The sequence below is a fragment of the Leptodactylus fuscus genome, chromosome 2 (assembly GCF_031893055.1).
Source record: "Leptodactylus fuscus isolate aLepFus1 chromosome 2, aLepFus1.hap2, whole genome shotgun sequence".
Classification (NCBI taxonomy): Eukaryota; Metazoa; Chordata; class Amphibia; order Anura; family Leptodactylidae; genus Leptodactylus; species Leptodactylus fuscus.
This window is the reverse complement of record NC_134266.1, coordinates 249,556,516-249,580,460: the sequence shown is the minus strand read 5'-3', so window position 1 is coordinate 249,580,460 and position 23,945 is coordinate 249,556,516. Positions and strand designations below refer to the sequence as shown.

The window sequence follows — 23,945 nt, the reverse complement described above, 5'->3', positions numbered from 1 at the left end:
TAGAAAGTCCCTAGTTGACTGGCATCGTAGAAATGTGCTGCTCATAGCACCATGTAAGTCTAGAGTAATGAGAAGCGCATGTTACTATGCATTTCAGATGAGCAGCACGTTTACTATGCCTGGAAAGCTGAAGTTTTTGATTTGATAAAAAATTAGCTTACGTATGAATTGCATAGTAATGTACTAGGTATTGCTACAATTAGAAAAGCATGTACAGTGTCAAACCAACTTTTAAAGGGGTTCTCCGGGCGAAAAATGTTTTATTTTATTTTTTAAATGGTCTGTTAGTGCTATTAATTAATAAATGCAACAATATACTTTTAGCCGTGGAGCTCCTGGTATCGTCTGCATTTGTTTACATGGTATGACTTCCTGCTATGTAATGTTCACACTAACCCTCTCACCTCACTCCCCCTCCTCTATCCCTCGCCTACACCCCCTCCCTGTCTCTCTAGCTATCTCACCCACTGTGGGATACGGATATGGGTAGATATACATTTTTGATTAAAAAATAGAAAAAACTGGGCACTCACCCTATGAAGCTTTTGATAAAATCCAGTCTTTACTTCATAAATCTACGGATTTATGAAATAAAAAGAGCTCACTCTTCTCAGGTGTGCCTCCTCCCATATATGTGTTTTTACGGATTTATGAAATAAAGACTGGATTTTATCCAAAGCTTCATAGGGTGAGTGCCCAGTTGTTTCTATTTTTTCCTCTTACTGGACTATATTTGTATTCCTATACACTGTGAGCACCACCATGCAAACAATATGAAGCTGACCCTATAATCCATTATTATAAGCCTGCATATTTATAGTAGTGCCACCCTTCCCTCTATTTTTTGATCTCTGCATACATTAGTTAAGTTATTTAGAAAGTAGGAGGGGGAGGGTGTTTAGATTAGTGTAGGGATTTCCATTTATCCCAGACAACCCCTTTAATGTGAAACTGTCACATGGAAAGTGCAGTCCAATCTGCCAACAGCATGTTATAGAGCAGGAGGAGCGGAGCAGATTAATATATAGTCTTGTGTGAAAAGATTCAGTATCACCTGCCATTTCTTCAATTTACAGGGGGTATCCAGGGAAACATATAGCTTAGTAGGGCGCTCTATGCACTGGATAAGCTGTATAACTAATATATAAGCAGGGTGCCCCAATGACTAGCTTTGCAGAGGGCAGCTGGGGAGGCCGGAAGTCTTGTTCCTCTGTCTCCCCAACTCTTGGTAATACGACCAACTCCATTCTACTCTATACACCAGTAGCCGAAGTACAGAGGAGTTGGTTACGAACATATACCAGAAGAGAAGGCACTATGCACAGCACTCTGCAATGGTAAAGACAGGGGCTCTATGGAGAATGTCCTTGTCAGGTTTGTTTTTCCCTGCATAACCACTTTAATTCCTGTTCATTTGGGATTAGGAGTGCCGTGGTGGTCTTATTAGTGATTGACAACCATCTAGGTTTGCCCACTCATACAAAGAGGGCTTCTAGGACGACACACTGGATTCCTACGCAAAGAATGAGTATGCATGTAAATGAATAAATGAAAAGTTGTCCTGAATGTTTTCTCATAAAACGTTATAGTCGATCTGCTCAGCTCCTCCTACTCTATAACATGCCACTTGCAGATCACACACCATGTTCCCTTTAGAAATATACTATATAATGACATTTTTGCACTTTTTATGTCCACATAAACAAGAAATCTCCTTTTCTGGAATACTTCCAATATCATAGTTGTATTTCCAAGTCAGCTCGGTCCCGGCTTTTATGAAACTGAAAAAAAACAAACACAACAAACCAAAAAGAGACAAGTTAGTTAGGAGTCTGATAAGAGTATGAACTGCACTATTATACATTTCATGGAACTTTAGTAATGAATATCCATATAAATAGTTAATTCTTAGATCCAGTGTACACTGGGAAACTAGTATGGCTTTTGAAAGAATAAAACGCTGCAGTTTTGCTAGAAATCTGTAGAATGCACAAAATAGAAATTTTTTTGTTGTTGTTGTTGCAGACTTCATTGCAGAAATCATACATATTAGCTGTTGGTTTAAACTCTGCACTAAAGGTGAATTTCTACACAAATCCTGTACAATTATATTCGCAATATATGGGCAAGACAGCTCAAAATCTCATTCACTTTGCTGCGACAGAAAAACGCTGCAGATTTTTTAAATTATCATTTAAAGAGGTTGTCCCATCTCAAGGAGCCTATCTATGCTGGTAGCTTATGTAAATTGAAGACTTTTCCTAAATATGTTACTTTAGAAATTCTGCTTTGTTTGCCTGCTATGTGACCTTATTCCTTCCATTATTTATACAGCTTTGCTATAACCACGACCTGCAGGACAAGTGACATCACTAACTGCTCTTGTCGACAGGACAATCGTTTAGCTAAATGCAGTTTGCTGATAAAGCAGAGTCTGATATCTCTCTATGTAAATACACAGATAACACTGAGTCCATTCTGTACAAGCATTTGCAAATTATCTGAACTGTATAAGAATTGTGAGACTTCACCGGTCCGTTTAGCAAGAGGGAGGGGAAGGAAGAGAAATACAAGAAGTGGGATGAAAAGACAGCAGTCAGCCTGCTGAAACACTGAGATGGGAAAACCCCTTTAAGTTTTTTGCAAAGTCAACCAATATTATTAAAGGGGTTTTCCCATAAAACCAACTACCCCTAACTAATCTGCATACAACATGTTTCTAATACACGTTCACTAAAAAAAATGCACCATTGCAGACTTTTAAATAAATCTAGATGATACTTTAGACTATGGATGACACTATGCGGTTTGGATTCCTTAAGATAGTCCCTAAGATGTGCTCTTCTAAGGCTACGTTCACATCTGCGCTGGAGTAGTTGGTGACTTGTACAGGAGTTTTGATTTTCGTCCGTTTCTGCGACTATTTTCTTTGCTGCTTTACAACACGTCAATTATAATGTGTGTGTGTATGACCACTCAGCGGTCCGGCTCTGCGTCATTCGAGTCCTCCATTGTACCCAAACGATGGAGACCACAGCGCAAATGTGAACTTGAAAGCAAGCTCTGAACGCTAGTGTGAACCTAGTGTCAACAACATGTATTTTCCATCTTATATGGTTTTCATTGGGAAAGCGCACTGAGGTTCATTCCCACCGAAAACAATAAAACAGGGAAAAACGTGTCAATTCTGACATGGGGTTTTTATTGCAGCAGTTGCTTCATTTACATCACAGACAAAATAGATAGCAAATATTAGAAGATTACACCTCTATAGAGAACACCAATAGTTGCACCTAGTAGTACATCCATTAACATTGCATCTACCACTGACAATAAGGATGTCACAGCTTATCTACTCCCACCCCATACCCCACCTACCCCATACCTACACCCCATACATAGAACAGGTTTATAAAAGTCTCCCATAGACCTCAATGATTACTGCCTAAGGCAATGAGCCTGCTGTAAAGCACATCACTAAATGCGGTTACCAAAGCAAAGGAGTAGTTCAGGCAAGATGGCAGGCTCCATAATCATGCACAGAAAATAGAATTAAACATCTATACTCAGAAAATAAGATTATATTTCATTTTCATCTAGTTTTAACATTGGTGACATTCCTTGGCTGGTGGTCACACACAGCTATGTCCCGCTAAAAGTATAAATCTGCATCAACTCCACCACATCTGAACACAGGCTTATAATCTGAGTGGTTTCAGTACCTCCTAGTGACCTATAGAGGACAGTATAGCTGTGCAACATGTTACTTAGTACTTGTGTCTGTTGGGGAATTGCAGAGATTCACAGACCTGAGTAGGACAATATATTGGACTACTAACCTTTTTGTGAAAAACGCCACCCAGGGAAATTTTTTGGAGTGTGTTTCCACAAAAACCTGTTGTACAAAGAGGTTTGGAGAACAGCTGTGCTGTGGAATAGATGAAAAGGAAAGCAACTATTATTATTAGAAATTCTAGGATAGTATAGATTGACTAATGGTAAAATATGCCTGCAGAATGTTATAGAGCAGAATGATTTATAGTGTCCTGGAAAAAGAGTCAGCATAACTGAACATTTATTGATCTAAAGCCTTGTTGTCTCAAGGCTTAGGAGTCCACTGGGCGGGCTTACTCAGCGATTGACAGCTATCTTTATAGGCACATTGATACAGGAAAGGCTGTTAATATGCAAGTATTAGCGCCCAAAGCACATTTATGCCCTAAAGGAACAGAAATTTACTTCAATAAGTTATACTGAAACTTCTTCCACAAAACTATATATCAATCTGCGCAGCTTCTCCTGCTCTATAATATACTGCCTGCCAAGTCAGACACTGTCATGTTCAATGTAAAGAGTTCCATTTAAAGGGATTCTACCAATAAAATGCAGTTTTTTCTGCTTTAGACGTCGGAATAGCCTTTAGAGAGGCTATTTGTCTCTTACCTTTAGACGTGGTCTCCGCCGCGCCGTTCCTTAAGAATACCGGTTTTTACCGGTATGCTAATGAGTTCTCCGCAGCAATGAGGGCGGGCCCCAGCGCTCAACCTGCCTGAGACCAGCAGTGGGGACACCTTCTTTTTCACCTGCATCCTCCCCTTCTCTGCCGTCTTCCTTCTTCGTCAGCTCTGACGCCTGCGCAGTTGGCTCTGTCAGTGAGACACTGGTAGAGCCGACTGCGCATGCCGGCCGACGGCCATATTTTCGAGGCCGCAAGGCAAGACTGTGCAGGCGACAGAGCTGACGAAGAAGGAAGACGACAGAGAAGGGGAGGATACAGGTGAAGAAGGCGTCGCTGGAGAGAGGGTCTCAGGCAGCAATGGGGACGCCCCCCATCGCTGTTTGAGCGCTGGGGCCCGCTACTCATTAGCATACCGGTAAAAACCGGTATTTCTAAGGAACGGCGCGGCGGAGACCACGTCTAAAGGTAAGAGACGAATAGCCTTTAAAAAGGCTATTCCGATATCTAAAGCAGAAAAAAAATGTGTTTTAGTGGTAGAATCCCTTTAAGTTATGCTCAACGTAGGCTGTCATTGTAAAACACAATTCATTATGGTTTTAATGCTTTTTAACTATTCTGTCCGCTGTATATTAGCCATAACCATGATAGTTATATATTAGCCATAACCATGATACAGTTATTGGCAAAACCCTTCCACCTAAATGTGCACTTGAATAAGAAATTCTGAGAAAGAAGCACAAAAGGTGTCCGACGAATTGATCATGTCTAGAGATGAGCGAACAGTGTTCTATCGAACACATGTTCGATCGGATATCAGGGTGTTCGCCATGTTCGAATCGAATCGAACACCACGTGGTAAAGTGCGCCAAAATTCGATTCCCCTCCCACCTTCCCTGGCGCCTTTTTTGCACCAATAACAGCGCAGGGGAGGTGGGACAGGAACTACGACACTGGGGGCATTGAAAAAAATTGGAAAAAGTCATTGGCTGCCGAAATCAGGTGACCTCCATTTTAGACGAATAGTGGATTTCAAATCCGGGTCATATGAGAATGTGAACTTTGTGACTATGAGACAGGGATAGCTGTACAGGCAGGGATAGCTAGGGATAACCTTTATTTAGGGGGGAATGTTATTAAAAATAACTTTTTGGGGCTCTATCGGGTGTGTAATTGTGATTTTTGTGAGATAAACTTTTTCCCATAGGGATGCATTGGCCAGCGCTGATTGGCCGAATTCCGTACTCTGGCCAATCAGTGCTGGCCAATGCATTCTATTAGCTTGATGAAGCAGAGTGTGCACAAGGGTTCAAGCGCACCCTCGGCTCTGATGTAGCAGAGCCGAGGCTGCACAAGGGTTCAAGCGCACCCTCGGCTCTGATGTAGGAGAGCCGAGGGTGCACTTGAACCCTTGTGCACCCTCAGCTCTGCTACATCAGAGCCGAGGGTGCGCTTGAACCCTTGTGCACACTCTGCTTCATCAAGCTAATAGAATGCATTGGCCAGCGCTGATTGGCCAATGTATTCTATTAGCCTGATGAAGTAGAGCTGAATGTGTGTGCTAAGCACACACATTCAGCTCTACTTCATCGGGCTAATAGAATGCATTGGCCAGCGCTGATTGGCCAGAGTACGGAACTCGACCAATCAGCGCTGGCTCTGCTGGAGGAGGCGGAGTCTAAGATCGCTCCACACCAGTCTCCATTCAGGTCCGACCTTAGACTCCGCCTCCTCCGGCAGAGCCAGCGCTGATTGGCCAAAGGCTGGCCAATGCATTCCTATGCGAATGCAGAGACTTAGCAGTGCTGAGTCAGTTTTGCTCAACTACACATCTGATGCACACTCGGCACTGCTACATCAGATGTAGCAATCTGATGTAGCAGAGCCGAGGGTGCACTAGAACCCCTGTGCAAACTCAGTTCACGCTAATAGAATGCATTGGCCAGCGCTGATTGGCCAATGCATTCTATTAGCCCGATGAAGTAGAGCTGAATGTGTGTGCTAAGCACACACATTCAGCACTGCTTCATCACGCCAATACAATGCATTAGCCAGTGCTGATTGGCCAGAGTACGGAATTCGGCCAATCAGCGCTGGCTCTGCTGGAGGAGGCGGAGTCTAAGGTCGGACCTGAATGGAGACTGGTGTGGAGCGATCTTAGACTCCGCCTCCTCCAGCAGAGCCAGCGCTGATTGGTCGAGTTCCGTACTCTGGCCAATCAGCGCTGGCCAATGCATTCTATTAGCCCGATGAAGTAGAGCTGAATGTGTGTGCTTAGCACACACATTCAGCTCTACTTCATCAGGCTAATAGAATACATTGGCCAATCAGCGCTGGCCAATGCATTCTATTAGCTTGATGAAGCAGAGTGTGCACAAGGGTTCAAGCGCACCCTCGGCTCTGATGTAGCAGAGCCGAGGCTGCACAAGGGTTCAAGTGCACCCTCGGCTCTCCTACATCAGAGCCGAGGGTGCGCTTGAACCCTTGTGCAGCCTCGGCTCTGCTACATCAGAGCCGAGGGTGCGCTTGAACCCTTGTGCACACTCTGCTTCATCAAGCTAATAGAATGCATTGGCCAGCACTGATTGGCCAGAGTACGGAATTCGGCCAATCAGCGCTGGCCAATGCATTCTATTAGCCCGATGAAGTAGAGCTGAATGTGTGTGCTAAGCACACACATTCAGCACTGCTTCATCACGCCAATACAATGCATTAGCCAGTGCTGATTGGCCAGAGTACGGAATTCGGCCAATCAGCGCTGGCTCTGCTGGAGGAGGCGGAGTCTAAGATCGCTCCACACCAGTCTCCATTCAGGTCCGACCTTAGACTCCGCCTCCTCCAGCAGAGCCAGCGCTGATTGGCCGAATTCCGTACTCTGGCCAATCAGCACTGGCTAATGCATTGTATTGGCTTGATGAAGCAGTGCTGAATGTGTGTGCTTAGCACACACATTCAGCTCTACTTCATCGGGCTAATAGAATGCATTGGCCAGCGCTGATTGGCCGAATTCCGTACTCTGGCCAATCAGCACTGGCTAATGCATTGTATTGGCTTGATGAAGCAGTGCTGAATGTGTGTGCTAAGCACACACATTCAGCTCTACTTCATCGGGCTAATAGAATGCATTGGCCAATCAGCGCTGGCCAATGCATTCTATTAGCGTGAACTGAGTTTGCACAGGGGTTCTAGTGCACCCTCGGCTCTGCTACATCAGATTGCTACATCTGATGTAGCAGTGCCGAGTGTGCATCAGATGTGTAGTTGAGCAAAACTGACTCAGCACTGCTAAGTCTGCATTCGCATAGGAATGCATTGGCCAGCCTTCGGCCAATCAGCGCTGGCTCTGCCGGAGGAGGCGGAGTCTAAGGTCGGACCTGAATGGAGACTGGTGTGGAGCGATCTTAGACTCCGCCTCCTCCAGCAGAGCCAGCGCTGATTGGCCGAATTCCGTACTCTGGCCAATCAGCACTGGCTAATGCATTGTATTGGCTTGATGAAGCAGTGCTGAATGTGTGTGCTTAGCACACACATTCAGCTCTACTTCATCGGGCTAATAGAATGCATTGGCCAGCGCTGATTGGCCGAATTCCGTACTCTGGCCAATCAGCACTGGCTAACGCATTGTATTGGCTTGATGAAGCAGTGCTGAATGTGTGTGCTTAGCACACACATTCAGCTCTACTTCATCGGGCTAATAGAATGCATTGGCCAATCAGCGCTGGCCAATGCATTCTATTAGCGTGAACTGAGTTTGCACAGGGGTTCTAGTGCACCCTCGGCTCTGCTACATCAGATTGCTACATCTGATGTAGCAGTGCCGAGTGTGCATCAGATGTGTAGTTGAGCAAAACTGACTCAGCACTGCTAAGTCTGCATTCGCATAGGAATGCATTGGCCAGCCTTCGGCCAATCAGCGCTGGCTCTGCCGGAGGAGGCGGAGTCTAAGGTCGGACCTGAATGGAGACTGGTGTGGAGCTATCTTAGACTCCGCCTCCTCCAGCAGAGCCAGCGCTGATTGGTCGAGTTCCGTACTCTGGCCAATCAGCACTGGCCAATGCATTTCTATGGGGAAAAGTTAGCTTGCGAAAATCGCAAACTGACAGGGATTTCCATGAAATAAAGTGACTTTTATGCCCCCAGACATGCTTCCCCTGCTGTCCCAGTGTCATTCCAGGGTGTTGGTATCATTTCCTGGGGTGTCATAGTGGACTTGGTGACCCTCCAGACACGAATTTGGGTTTCCCCCTTAACGAGTTTATGTTCCCCATAGACTATAATGGGGTTCGAAACCCATTCGAACACTCGAACAGTGAGCGGCTGTTCGAATCGAATTTCGAACCTCGAACATTTTAGTGTTCGCTCATCTCTAATCATGTCCGATTCCTCTTCCCCCATTTCCCTCCCATGACAGGAATGTCGGTCTTTCTAAATACGTATTAAAATCGGCAAAACAGCAAACTCTGATCCAATATGTACATAGCTTTTGTTAAAGGGTTATCCAGGACTGGTTAAAAAAAAAAAACTGCACCACTTTTTCTTATGGGTGTTTGAATTATTTTTAAATGACACAATTAAGAGAAAAATAAATATTCTCAAAATGCTACCGGATTCTAATTTACATATAGCATAAAAAAAATGTAAAAACAAAATTAGTTATCACTGTGTTCAAAAAGGTCCATAGTAAAATAAAAATAAAATAATTTTTTTTATATATAGTCACTTTATTTTTACATTTAAGGATCGGTTCTACTTACATTCAGAAAGCGGCCAATGTTCCCTTCAGTGGAAGCGTCTAAGTAGTACATGATTTTGTCTGGGTTAGAATCTGGAGGGTCAGAATTTTCTTTACTACCACACTGGACAGATGAACTACTCTCATCAGATACATAGCCGGCTTCATCTTCATGGTTCAGGACACTATTAGCCCTGGTTGCCTCCATGTTCTCATCTTCATCATTACAGTCACCTATATTAAACGACACTTAGTTTCTGATCTACATTACAAATAGAATAGCAGTATAGCCGCCATATAACAGATTTCTATTTTGCTGGTAGACCATACTGTGGATAGTATACTTATACATACATTGCATAAGCATAAATTGCCTTTTATAGGTTCTGCGGCCGTCTGACTGATGAGAGGGGTGAGTGCTTGCGTTTTGGTTTACGTCTAGCCCTGAATGTAACAGGTGGTGGCAGCATGTATCTGGGGTGTGTAGACTGTGTTGGGTTGTGGTTTATTCTCATTCATTCATTCATTCACTCTCTCTCATTCATTCTTTCTCTCTCTTATATATACACACTAGCCTCTGCCCACGGCTTAGTTTGCTGGTTGTTGGCGTCGATGATCTACCTATATTCAGCAAATTGCTGCAGTCAACGGTTTGCCTACTCTGGCATTTCGGCAGCTCTCAAGCTGTCCTGCTGCTGATCTTGTTCCTCACACTGTGCCTGTGATTGTTCCGACATCTCAGCAACTTGCTGGGACGCCATATAATAGTGTGTTGTTGGCGTTGATGATCTTCCTGCTGCGGCGTATCGACAGCTGTCAAGCTGTCCTACTGCTGAACTCATTCCTCGCGCTGTGCCCGTGATTGTTCCGGTATCTCAGCAGCTCACTGGGATGCGATATAATGGGCGTGTTGTTGGCATTGATGATCCGCATTCTCCGGCGTTTTGGCAGCTCTCAAGCTGCCCTGCCGCTGAACTTGTTTCTTGCACTGTGCCTGTGATTGTTTGGGCATCTGAGCAACTCGCTGGTACGTTCATAACAGTCATGAGGCCATGTCATTTACAGGAATAAAATGTAGCCTATATTTTAATCGAGGTTACAATCTATCTATGGGCCAAATTTCATTCAAACATCCAAACACACAAACTTTCACATTTATAATATTAGTAGGAAGGATATATATGTTATACACACCACACACATTTTTATTTAGGTCATGTTATATGCATGTATGTATATGGGAAAAAAATATCAACTTCTCCTGCGCAATTTATACTTTCTTCATTAATTCTGGTCCTGTTCATTGCTCTGGCCCCTTCTGTGTCAAGCGGCTGCTCTAATGCTTTCTTATATGTTACAATATGGGGACAGATCACAGATCTTTGTTAGTGTTACACAATGAAAAGAAATGATGCATCATGTGAATTTAATCACTCACCAGGGTGCAGAATCTTAGGAGAAGCAGGAGGGGTGAAAAGATCATCATCTGAACTGTGCTGCATGGTCACGGTGCCCTGGGGTTAAATAGTTACATATTTATATCTTTTGATGAGTTAGTGAATACCATACTATTGTAAGAGGTAGAGTGGATTCAGATTTGTGGATCCCTCTGCCATTTAGTCCCATAGTATTAGCTTAGCAGGTTGGGACAGGCCTACAGACCATATACCCCTGGGCGGCCCACAACCACCTCTGCAAGGACATTATAAAAAGTTCTCTCCACGCTCCCCTGCCTCAGTCAGACAGTGAGCCGTGGCTCTGTGACCCCCCTCCCACCTGTCTTTAGACAGATGAGATCATGGACATAAATCAGTGTAGCGTGTGATCAATGTGACATCAGTCATAACAATCACAATAAAAAGTTTGTTAGTAATAAACTTTTATAGCTTTTGTACCAGCGTGCTCTCCACACACCCATCAGTGAAGAGAATGTATTGTCTCCACATGGTGCAACACATTACACTTCCTCTTTATTTCCAATAAATATGGTAAAGGGAGTCTATCACTGCCCCTAGATACTTTAACCCGCTCCCTCAGTGCTGTAGATGCTGCTAGCAGTATTAAAACTATACATTTCTTATGTTTCAGATCCCTGGGGTGGGGATTCTTTATTCAAATGAGGGTCTATTACCGAGCACTGCTGCATCATCACTAAACATGCACATCCTACATTCAGCTCGTCCCCCATCAGGGAGTTGATCCAGTATCAATGCCCAGGGGGACGAACTGAGAACTCTCCCTGTGCTCCAAAAATCCTCATCTAAATAAAGAATAAAAGTGCTTTTTATATCTAAGCATCCCTGGGGCTCTGAAACAGAAGAAAGGTATGGTTTATATTCTACTATTGGCAGTACTATAGGAGCGGTTTAAAGTAGCTGGGAGTAATGATAGATTACATAAATTAAAGGGAGTCTATCTACAGAATAGTGAAATTTTGTACTTTTTAGATAAAAAGCACCATGCGCAATCCATCCATCTATTTAATGTGTTTTTGCGCCATATACCAAATATATACATTAGGACAGAAAGACAATAATGTTAATTGTTTTAGGGTAAAGCCATGCATGGCTAAAGTGCCATGACGATGCGGGGAGGAAAAACAAAAACAAAAAAGTATCAATTTATAGCAAATCATAGAAGTTTTGGAATGTTTATAGCTATGCAACTAAAACTACATTCACACTATTGTTTTTTTTCTAAATAAATAACAAACAGATGTGTCTAGGTCATGACTAAAATAATCTATAAAACATCAGGGAAAATGTACAAAAATCTAAATGTAAAGCTATATACCTGAAAACAATTCGCATGTGAGAACATTTCAATTTACATACATAGGTATGACATGGTCATGTCATCATTCTATCACTAGATGGCACTGTGGCCCTATGCATGTGCCCTACCACAGTTTGGACCAGCAGTGATCGCCTGGTGTATATTTAGTGCCCGCAGTAACCAATCACAGAATAGATTGCATTTTTCACAATCATAATACTTAATGAAACCTATGATGTGATTGTTACAATATATATATATATATATATATATATATATATATATATATATATATATATATATATATATATATATATATATATATATATATATAGTACGCTCCCATAAAAATGAATGGATGTAGTCGTCACGCTGGGGGTTAAGCAGCTGGCAAAGTCTACGTGCCGGCCACTTCCATTCATTTCTATTGGAGCGTGCTATTCGAAACAACTGTTCGAGATTATATATATATATATATATATATATATATATATATATATATATATCCTGAACTGAATACAACCATACACAGATACGCAATAGTTAGTTCAACACTACCTCTTCTACGAGCTGCCGTCTGCGTTTCTGGAGCATTGAAGTCTTTGTTTTAGGTCTTTTAATAGACAGGAAATCTAATTTTTCTCCTTTGACGTGGCAGGAACTCTTTCTGCAGAGAGAATGGTGATCAAAGAAATGAATGCTGATCTCCGACTGGTACAGTTATGCCAAGTTCACACCTGCGCCTGGATAAATATGATCTTTGGGTTCACTTGGAGAACCGAAAAACGGAAACCTAACCCTCTTAAAAAGTGGTTACCCGTTTTTTATTTATTTATTTATTTTAAGCCGGTTCAGGGAAGGAAATGCAGGTGCTGGTGTGAACCTAATGTTACTCTGTTATAACTTGTTCACTGGGTATTACCAATCCCCTTGTCCTTTAGGGCCTGACAACCTCTGCACTAATAGGACAGGGTCAGTGGAACAGATTTGTACAACAGTTTTCTTTTAATGTTGCCAATTTTTTTGTGCAAATTGTTTCTTATCACAAATTAAATGTCTAAGGACCTATCCTACTGACAAGCAAATGGTTTCACCCTCCCCACACACACACATATGTATGGTTACACATCTACCTTTTCAGTTCACTCTGAGAACTTCCCCGTAGCCGTGGGCTTAGGCTAAGCTTCTGACCAATGCTTGAAATTGAAGGAAAAGTCGTAATCTCAGAGTCTGAATGAGAAGAATGCCTCTTTTGCCTGGCACAGCTGGCAGAGGTCTTCTTGGTACAGGTTTCAGTCATTGATTCCTGACTTGTGTTCTCATCCACAGATTTCATTAAAATCCGTCCTGGAAAAAAAAAAAAAGTTATTTAGCATGTCTTTTTTTTTTTTTTATGTTCCCTAAACTATATATAGACTATAAACTAATTATATAATATAATATATATATATATATATATATATATATATATATATATATATATATATATATATATATATATATATATATCACAAAGAAGAAACAAAAACGTATCTAATTTGCCACAAAATGCTTTCAATGAACGTCAGTGGCAAAATGGCAGAAATCACATGGAATACGGCACCAGAATCAAGGAGTCATTTTTTCATTTGGAATAGAAGTTGATAATATAGTATCAAAATTGCCAAAGTAGGTTTCTTTGGGAAGGACATAGTGACATTTTATCAATGCCACATTATACCATGAAGTGGTGATCGGTCACATGTATCACGTCACTATGTTCAGTTTGTAAGCTAGGCTGGGACTGGTGCAAAAATCAGTAACTAAATCACAATGACGTCTCAGAAAAAGCCTTTACTTAAAGGGGTATTCCCATGATGCTTGTTCACCAACCTGCAGGCTGTTGTGCTCTCTTCACTTCCTGCTTTTCTCGGCACATAGGTGGGCGGGGTTTCACTTGCACAGGATTGGTTGCAAATGAATTACCACAGTGTGAAGCTGATGTAGCAGAACTGGATTTGAGTCAGTTTGCATTACATACAGAGGACTCCCTATCTCAGCCCTTATCAGCCAAATTCAATTAAACCGACTGATAACAGCTCAGAAATCCTGGAGCTCTCACCTCCCCTATCTGAGAAGCTCTGCTACTTATCAGACACAAACAGCTCAGAGCTGCTCCCAGCCCCTCCCTCCCCCTCTGAGAGCAGGCAGCTACATCACTTGACAAATGAGCAGATAATCCCAAGGGCCATAGAAACGGAGTGTAAACAATGAAGTGAATAAATTAAAGATAGCAGCCAAACAAAGCAGTTTTGATAAAGCAATGAATTTAGGAAAAGTCTTAAATCCACATAAACTAGCAGTATAGATAGGATGCTTGTGATGGGACAACCCCTTTAACTATTTTACTTGCCTGCATAGATGCACACGAATGTTCCTTTGTCAAGATCGTCCAGACAGCGTACCCCCCAGCCCTTGTCTTTGGTTTTGAAGACCTGGAGTCGCACCTGAAGGCCATGTTGTACAACCCGGTTTTGACACATCTTGCGGTTGCATTTGCATGACACATTGCATTCATACAGTCTGCAATAAAATGCACAGCTTTAAAAGACAATCCTTCAATGTACCAGAGCAAATGCTCAGATTACTGAAATGTTGCATACAATACAATAACAAAAAACTGAATTTCTTTTGTGACTTTAAAAGAAGACCTTTCATGTCATCGGCACATGCGGTTATATATACCGCTAGAAAGCAGATAGTGTGCGGAATTCAGCGCACTATTGGCTTTCCCGTTATGTGCCACGGGGAAGAGATATTGGTGCATTTACCTATAGCTCTTCACTGTCAGAAGGAGGTTCCTGACAGTCTAGCTGGGAACGCCCCTCACGACAGTCTGTCCGTAGCGCTATAATGTCAGAGGGGGCGTTCCTTACTGCACAGCCATGATGCTAAGTGGTAAGGAATGCCCCCCCTTCTCAAAGTACTCATCCATAGACTAGTATTGGGGGGGTAGGGCGTTCCTCACCACTCAGCATTGTGGCTGGGCGATAAGGAATGCCCCCTCTGACAGTATAGAACTGCAGACAGACTGTCAGGAGGGGCGTTCCCGCTAGACTGTCTAAAACTCCCTTCTGACAGTGAAGAGCTATAGGTAAATGTACCGATATCTCTTCCTCCCCGGGGCACATAACGGGAAAGCTGACAGTGCGCTTTCTAGCGGTATATAAAATGTGCCCGAAGACATGAAAGGTCCTATTTAAAGTTTTAATAACAGATTTTCATATTACATGCTCATAAGTCTAATCCTCACCCAGATGGCACAGGCGATTGTAGCCGCTTATGCTTGTAGCCTGGTGCTACGTCTCTTTTTGGGACATCTTTTCCAAGTTCTCTTGCAGTAAACTGCAGACAAGCACATTTTAACCTAAAGAGAGGAATATATATTGCATACAATATAGAACATTACAACAAAAAACTGCATTACTAGTATACAGTAAGTACATATCCAGTCCACTATTCTGCTCCAGTGACAAATGAATATTCACATAAAGCTGTGACCCTGAGACTACATGAAGACATTCTACACAGCACCTAACCATGAAACTGAGCAAGATAAAAGGATATTAAAATTATTAATGACCTATCATATATCAGATAAGTAAAGGTCCAACACCCAGCACTGCCATAGATAGCATGTATTCAGCAGCTGATACCCTGAGACTGGAGCATGAGGCACACAGTTCTGTTGTCTGTGTGGTGGCTGAACAGAGTCACTGCACCCAAGCGACTATACAAGTGAATGGCAGCTAATCTGCAGTATCCTGATCTGACCACTACACAAAGAACAGAGCTGTCTACTTCCTGTACCAGCTGCTGAGAACATCTGATTCATAAGAGTTCTGGGTGTTGGACCCTTACAAATCTGATATTGACCTATTCTTAGGATAAGGACCTGCCAGTGCTCACAGGTACTATGTAAATGGAGTGGTAGTGCACATTCATCACCATGACCCAATTTACTTTTTTGGGACTGACAATTGGGACAATTCTGCTATCCCAATCAGTCCTAAAGAGTCTGGTGGAGTCAGGTATTGCAGTTGAGTCCTATGCACTTGAAGAGGAATGAACTGCAGTACCAAACATAATCCAAGGAGAACTGCTTTTAAGTGTCCAGAGTCTCCTCTCATTTGAATGGTGGACGTGCATGAGGGCGGGTTCACACCTGCACCTGGTCTCCGCTTTGTGGGTTTCCGTCTTCTGCTGACAGGAGATGGAAACCCGGCAGTCAGTGCCTGCCTGTGAGCGTCTTTTGGTCAACCATTGTTGTTTTTGGTTTTTTTTTTTAACCGGACACAAAGTCCTGCATGTCCGACTTTGTGTCCGGTTAAAAAAAAAAACAGTTTCGCTATGGAGAGGCAGAAAGCGCTCACGGGCGGACACTTTGCAAACCCATTCAAATGACTGCCGGTTTCCGTCTCCTGTCCAGTTTCTCAGGCAGAAGACGGAAACCTGAAAGCAGAGACCGGTTGCAGGTGTGAAACCGCCCTAACAAGCATGGAACTGCTTAAGACAGCTGAGCACTGTGGTTTGCAATCTGCAACTACATTAAACTGAATGGACAGTCAAAAAAGGGGAATTCAGGACCTCTGTTCTTGTGATCAGCAACCCTGCCGATCAGACAGTTATCCCTATCCTTTGGACAAGGATAAGTCACGTTTGTGGTGCAACAACCCCTTTAAAGGGGTTTTCCAGGCTAAAAATATTGGATGACCTATCCTAATGGTTATCAACATCAGATCAGTGGGCATATGACAATAGACACCCCCATAGATAAGCTCTTCTCAGCAGCTTAATGGGACCTAAGCGGCAATATCCTAGTTTTGCCACTATACAGAGAACGGCGCTGTCTGCTTCCTGTTCGATTCTCTGTGCATCAGCTGCTGAGTACATCTAATTCGTGAAAGTATCTGGTGTCAGACCCTACTAATCTAACACTGTTGATCTATCCTTACAATAGGTCATCAGTATTTTTAGCCTGGAAAGCCCCTTTAAATACAGTCAACTGTTTAATCTATTAACATTTATGAATACATACGGATCTGAACAGCCATCAGTGCAGTCACAGCACCCTATGAACAGGTCAGTGAAATTATTGATGGAGTATCCACGTGGCCAAGGAGACTTTCGATACGTAAAAGGAGCTGGTCTGGTGTTATCAATCTCATTGCAAACTGGGACTGGCACCGACTCTGCATCTCTGCTTATATCAGCGTCTTGATAAATGACCGGGTTCTTGACAACGTTTCTATCTAGCAGCAGGTAAGTATTAAATGAGAAATGATCTAGAGATAAAAAGCGACACTTGGTGTCAGAGAGGTAAGAGCGCACATCATCAAAGTCCCGGAGGTTCTTTCCACAGGGGGCTTTGTAAATCACATCCAAATGCCTTGAGATGAGACTGGACTTTGCATGTCGCCTCTGGAAGTGACACACAAGTGGAAATTTGAGTGGATTTTCTCTTTTGCTAAAGTATGGATTCACATTGGAGAGACACCTCTGCCGACAGCTGTGTGTCTTATAAAGGACACTTGTCACAACAGGGAGAGGTACATCGCTGGACTCCGGTCCTGAGTTGGGCAATGTTTCTTCTCTGTTAGAACAAAACAGAAGTTTAGGGTTTTTTTTTTTTCCCAAAAGGAGTCACATTTGCTCTGAAACTGCCAAGCAATGGCGCTAGATGATCCATTTTGTGAGTTTGTCCCCAAGCAGACCCGAAGAACGGAAAGCCGAACCCTAATGTGAACCTAGCGTTAGACAAAGGAACGTTTCCAGCAGTACATACATAGCAATTTTACTTTGCACAAGAAAGGAAGAGATGAAGCAGCTATACATACACCTCACTGTTGATGGTAATCGGTAAAGACTCTTCTGTCCTTACTGGCGGACAGTCCTCATCTTCCAGCAGTTCCTTTACCAAACTCTCGTCTGTGGGGGAAAGAAATTGCTGCACGTAAATGATCAAACAATATTTCTAACAAGATGGCAGTAGATACTACTACTGTGGACAATACATTGCACAACACTATACAAATAATGAACCCATGTCTGTTCTGTCCTCAGTGGGACTTAAATGGATTCGATCATTAAAATCACATTTTTCTCTCGTTTACACGTAGGAATAGCCTTAAGAAAGGCTATTCTTCTCCTACCTTTAGAGGTCTTCTCCGCGCCGCCGTTCGCTAGAAATCCTAGAAGTAGGTAGAAGTTCTCTCACAGCACTGGGGGCGTCTCCAATGCTGCTAGAGAAATCTCCAGCGCCGTCTCTATCTTCTTCAGGAATGGCCTCTCTGCGAGTCTTCATCCAGAGCTGGATTCAAGCTTCTACGCATGCACAGTCGGCTCTGCCATCGGGCCTTGGGAAGAGCCAACTGTGCATGCCCACAGGCCACAAAAAAAATGGCTGCTTACACAGCTTACTGTGTAAGCGGCCATGTTTCTTGTGGCCGCAGGCATGCGCAGTCTGCTCTGCCCGAGGCCCAAAGTCTACAAGATTGAAACCCAGGATGGAAGAAGACACAGGGAGAGGGTGTTCCAGAAGAAGATGGAGGCGTCGCTGGAGATTTCTCTCACAGCATTGGGGACGCCCCCAGTGCTGCGAGAGAACTCATTTGAATACAGACGAAAACCGGGATTTCTACTGAACGGCGGCGCAGAGAAGACATCTAAAGGTAGGAGAAGAATAGCCTTTCTTAAGGCTATTTCTACGTGTGATCGAGAAAAAAAAAAAAATGTGATTTTAATGATAGAATTCCTTTAAGATACAGTTACCTTACCAACTAGGGTTAAGTTCATAAGATGCCTTAAAACAATGCAGAAATTAAAGTAAAAAAAAAAAAAAAAAAAAAGCAAAGGGATAGCCATCTGTTTGCATAGAGTCATTGTTGTTTTTTTAAAGGCTAAAAAAACGTGAAGTGGCCAGTCTAATAGACTTTGAATGAAGCGTCATGTACATACCGACTATTCCTCCATTTTTAGGTCCAGTCACTGGACAGCAATAACCCTTTTAAAGTAGTCATATCCTTTTCCCAAATCCTAAATAAGACTAAGGGCCAATGTAGCGAGCTGCAGCCAAATAATAAGATAAGATAATCCTTTAATAGTCCCACTGCGGCGGAAAATACTGCAGCAGAATCTTATTGCTTTTTTTCCCGCAGCACATTTCACAGAAGGTCCAAAAAGTTTTTCTCTGCAGATTTCTGTCCCTATTTTACCTATACAGAAAACACCAGCATTTCCGTAGGTATAATTGACATTCTGCAATTTACAAAAATGATGATTTTTGAAATTGCGGCATTTCCGCTGCAATGTGTGAATGTGATAAGTCAGAATCCCATCCACTTTGCAGGGACTGTAAAATGCTGTGGTTTTTGCCGCAGCCAAATCACAAAGTGGAATCCCAGCTTAAAGATGTTTTTATGGTTTACATTGATACATATAGCATAACAGTAGTAAGGGGAATACCAATGTTATTTGTTTTTTTGGTGTCTAGAACCCATAACACAAGGCTTACCACAGAGGTAGGCATGGTCCTCCAACTGTGCCTGATTGACTAACAGCAGGGCTCTCACGTAATCTAAATAAATCAGAATAAAAATAAATAAAATATATGATAGTAGATAGATAGATAGATAGATAGATAGATAGATAGATAGATAGATAGATATCACATAGTAATGCAACAAAAATAGTTTCTAAGTAAAACAAGTTACATTTTAAGGCAGAGGCCCCACGTTGCGGAAATGCAGCTTTTACTGTTGCAGATTTTGTTGCGATTTTTTGAGCCAAAGCCCAAAATAGCTACAAAAGGGATGGGAATTATATACTTCTCCCTTCTGTTGAATCCAATCCTGGATTTGAGTCAACAAACTGCAACAAATTCTGCAGCAAAAAAAACGCTGCAATTCCGCAACGTGGGGCATCAGCCTTAGGCACCACAGGACACCTCGCAGCAATAAAGAGCTGCGGAAAAACTGTGGCGGCAACGCATCGCGGTTCTCCCCGTAGCGCTTTCAACAGAAAGTTTGCAGATTTTTTCTTCGTGGACTCTCTGTTACGATTATACCTATGGGAAAACCGCCGCAGTTTCCATAGGTATAACTGACACGCTGCGATTTCCAAATTCACGCCAGTTTTGGAAATCGCGGCGTGTCTGCATGACAGTTTTACCGCAAAACGGGCATGGGATTTGCTAGAATCCCATCCACTCTGCCCGTACTGTAAAACGTCACAATTTTTTCTGTGGCGTTTCCATCATGTGGGGCCGCGGCCTAAAAGGGTTTTCTAAGACTTTAGATATTAACGGCCTATCCTTAAGATGGTTTGTCAACGTCAAACAAGGCAAATGTGACAACTGACACCTCCACAATCAGCCAATAACAGGAATCACAGGGCAAGAAATAATACAGTATAAGGGTGCATTCACACTACGGATACGCTGACTGATTCTGAACGTTAAAACACGTTCAGAATCAGCGCGTATGAAGTAGTTCCCATTCATTTCAATGGGAGCTGGCATACGAGTGCTCCCCATTGGAATGAATGGGCTGCTTCTTTCTCTACGAGCGCTCCCAATGAAGTGAATGGAAAGCGCTCGCGTGTACAGCTCGCTCGGTTCATTCCCATTAGTAGTTCCCATTCACTTCAATGGGAGTGCTCGTAGAGAAAAAAGCAGCCCCTTCATTTCAATGGGGATCGCTCGTATGCCTGCTCCCATTGAAATGAATGGGAACTACTTTATACGCGCTGATTCTGAACGTGTTTTAACGTTCAGAATCAGTCAGCGTATCCGTAGTGTGAATGCACCCTAATAAGATTAACAATACATCTAGGTTCCCTGTGTGGTACCCACAACGTTAGTGTAAAAATACCCTTACATTTTTATAATTGGTATGACTATGGACTGATTCCTTTTCATTGCTCATCTTCACTCATATACTCTGAGACCTGAAGATCATTACAGGGGCACAGACTATAGTACAGCCGCAAGTTTTATATCCACCAAACCTTGGTTAGTTGCGGAGCCATCTTTTATTTTCTGACACAGAAGTTGCAGCTTGCTCTGAACCTCCTTAAATACAACATCTACTTTTCCTTCTTTGCGTTGATTCTGCCAGAATGTTCTTGCTTCACCTGCAAAAGCAGACATCAGCATTACTGTATATCAATACTTCCAGCTTGTCAGCGTTTTTGTTACCTCTGCCAAGTTAACAAGAGGGCAGCACTACGGTGGCTCAGTGGTTAGCATGGTATCCTTGCAGTGCTGGAGTGCTGGGTTCTAATCCTGGCAAGGACAACATCTGCAAGGAGCTTGTATGTTCTCCCTGTGTTTGCATGGGTTTCCTCCCACACTGCAAAGACATACTGATAGGCAATGTCTATTGTGAGCCCTATATGTGATAGTGACTGTCAATGTCTGTAAAGTGCCGTGTAATATGATGGCGTTATACAAGTAAGCATAATAAATAAGTAATGCAATGTACCTAAGGGGTTGTCTCATAGAGAAGAGACCTCCCCCCTCTTTAAACCAGATTGGAGGGTTGCACTACGAGAATGACTTCCAATCTCTGGCTCACTTTAGGCGGTCACATGCACCAGCCTTGATAGCCTCTTTTTTTCTTTCTCAAAAGTGACGAGCAGGACGTAAAATAGACAGACTAATGTGTTTTTTTTTTTGTTGTTGTTTTTTTTTTTTTTGGGGGGGGGGGGGTCTTTATTTCATACTTACGGTCAAGTGTCAAATATATGCCACGTTTATGCAAGAAAGCAGCAAAATTATAAATTCCTCCCAATATATCTGTCTTACCCCTAACTATTGCTATGATACGGGCCTTGGCATGCACCGGCAGGAACACATGAAAGAATAAATTGTTCCCATTTTAATGTAAATGTACACAAAGTCCCATTTTCTAAAAGGCAGTGACATCAAGAATTGGGCATCACCGAGTCGATCGCCAGGCAGTATCTCACTTGACTAAAGCCACAGGATAGGTCATAAACATCACAGTCCTTGAACACCCCTTTAAAAAGCCATAAAATAATGACCCCACTTACGAACAGAAGGGTTTCCGGTCACTGGTACTGAGGGAATGGTAGACTGACTGCTTGATTCTGCATTTTTCTCTCTTCGTTTCATTTCTTCACTAAAAACCCAAAGCAAGCACAGCATGAAAAGTCATAAGTAGCAGACACACACCGGGAGACCATCTTTACTAACACCCTATGTGTCATGGAAAAGAAAAGCCACAAACTAACCAAAAAAGAGATTTAAAGATTTTCTCTACTTATCCCAGTGGTGACATCTGTTGTCTTGATCAGTGACCAATGGATACGTCCATGAATGCAGAAATGTTCTACGGTCTGAGACTTGTCAGAAACGCAGCCATGGATTATCAGGCAGGAACACTACATGTATGAGAAGATATCCCGCTACAATAAGGAAATCAGGGATGGTTTTCTGACCTTAGAAAGGTCCTGCATTTACGGTCATATCCACTGGCAACCGATCAAGACCACAGAATGTCATATCTAGAGAAAAGCTTAAAGGGATTCTACCATTAACACCTTTTTTTTGTGGATAAGACGTCGGAATAGCCTTTAGAAAGGCTATTTGTCTCTTACCTTTAGATGTGGTCTCCGCTGCGCTGTTACTTAGAAATACCAGTTTTTACCAGTATGCAAATGAGTTCTCTCACAGCGATGGGGGCATCCCCACTGCTTCCAGAGAAGTGTCTCCAAGCACCGCCTCCTTCTTCATCCGCCGTGTCATCTTCAGTCTTCCTCCGGCACAGGCTCATAACTTCTAGCAGAGCAGAGCAGACTGCGCAGTTGGACGGGCCACGGGAAAATGGCCGCTAACAATACTGTGCAAGTGGCTATTTCCCCATGACCTGTGCGCCTGCGCAGTCTGCTCTGCCCAAGGCCTAGAAGTTACGAGCCTGCGCTGGAAGAAGACATTGAAGATGACGCTGCACTGTTAGCTATATCTGTATACACAGTGATATAGTCATGGGGGCGGTCCTACCAGTGATTGTCAGCTATATCTGTATACACAGTGATATAGTCATGGGGGCGGTCCTACCAGTGATTGTCAGCTATATCTGTATACACAGTGATATAGTCATGGGGGCGGTCCTACCAGTTATTGTCTGCTATATCTGTATACATAGTGATATAGTCATGGGGGCGGTCCTACCAGTTATTGTCTGCTATATCTGTATACATAGTGATATAGTCATGGGGGCGGTCCTACCAGTTATTGTCTGCTATATCTGTATACATAGTGATATAGTCATGGGGGCGGTCCTACCAGTGACTGCCAGCTATATGAGTATACATAGTCATCCAGTCATGAGGACCTATCAGTTACATTGAAGGTTTTCTTATACCCCAGCTATTGATCTGTTTGATGGATCTCCTGCAGCCTTCAGTTTAAACTGCATAGTGTTTGGGGATGGAGGGTGTGATGTTAAGGGGGTGGACCGGCAATGAGTGGGGGGAAAAGACCAGGGTGCAACACTAAAGTTTATCCCATACCTCCAGTTATAAGTCTTGAACTGAAATAAGTGACTTCCTGCCTTTAAGAAGTCTCCTGCTCCTTTAAGTGGTGGCCACATATTAAACAGAAAGGAACATACAACATCTGCAGCCTAAAGCTACAACTTACAGTGACGCATATGGTGCAGCCCCGCATCAGTGTCAGTCTGGAGGAATCTCGCCCTGAGCCATGCCAGCCACTCTACAGACTATACACAACCCAACTCTCCGCCATCTTATGAGTGGCAGTTCCCGTTGCTGTTACCCGGAAGAGCCACTAGGCGGTCACGTGGCTCAGACATTATCCCCGCTGAATGAACTCACATGTCAATAAAGTTTTGCCAGCTCTGTGTTTACAAATGCCATAGTCCCGCCCCTCCGCCCCTCCCTCCTGTCACTCATTGCTGT

The 23,945-nt window shown here is 43.1% G+C and overlaps 1 protein-coding gene across 1 annotated transcript; it reads right to left on the bottom strand.

The window, feature by feature from the left end:
• Nucleotides 1-442: 442 nt before the first annotated feature.
• On the bottom strand, nt 443-23,762 carry SETDB2 (SET domain bifurcated histone lysine methyltransferase 2). Its single transcript, XM_075266009.1, has 14 exons — nt 23,668-23,762; nt 22,056-22,144; nt 21,009-21,134; nt 19,516-19,578; nt 17,840-17,930; nt 17,041-17,595; nt 15,256-15,369; nt 14,356-14,525; nt 13,097-13,310; nt 12,522-12,630; nt 10,627-10,702; nt 9,211-9,422; nt 3,840-3,928; nt 443-1,781 (listed from the first exon to the last, which is right to left on the bottom strand). The coding sequence occupies exons 2-14, from the start codon at nt 22,135-22,137 to the stop codon at nt 1,664-1,666; spliced, it is 2,019 nt and encodes a 672-aa protein (XP_075122110.1). The 5' UTR covers nt 22,138-22,144; nt 23,668-23,762; the 3' UTR covers nt 443-1,663.
• Between the last annotated feature and the right edge of the window lie 183 nt (nt 23,763-23,945).

What these genes read in the sequence shown, in the direction of transcription:
- SETDB2 (XM_075266009.1), bottom strand. Translation starts at nt 22,137, where the DNA reads ATGAAACGAAGAGAGAAAAATGCAGAATCAAGCAGTCAGTCTACCATT. An exon ending in GACGGCAGCTCGTAGAAGAG is followed by an intron (nt 10,703 to 12,521) that starts GTAGTGTTGAAC and finishes ATTTAACCCCAG; the next exon opens with GGCACCGTGACCATGCAGCA. An exon ending in ACATTGGCCGCTTTCTGAAT is followed by an intron (nt 3,929 to 9,210) that starts GTAAGTAGAACC and finishes TCTATTCCACAG; the next exon opens with CACAGCTGTTCTCCAAACCT.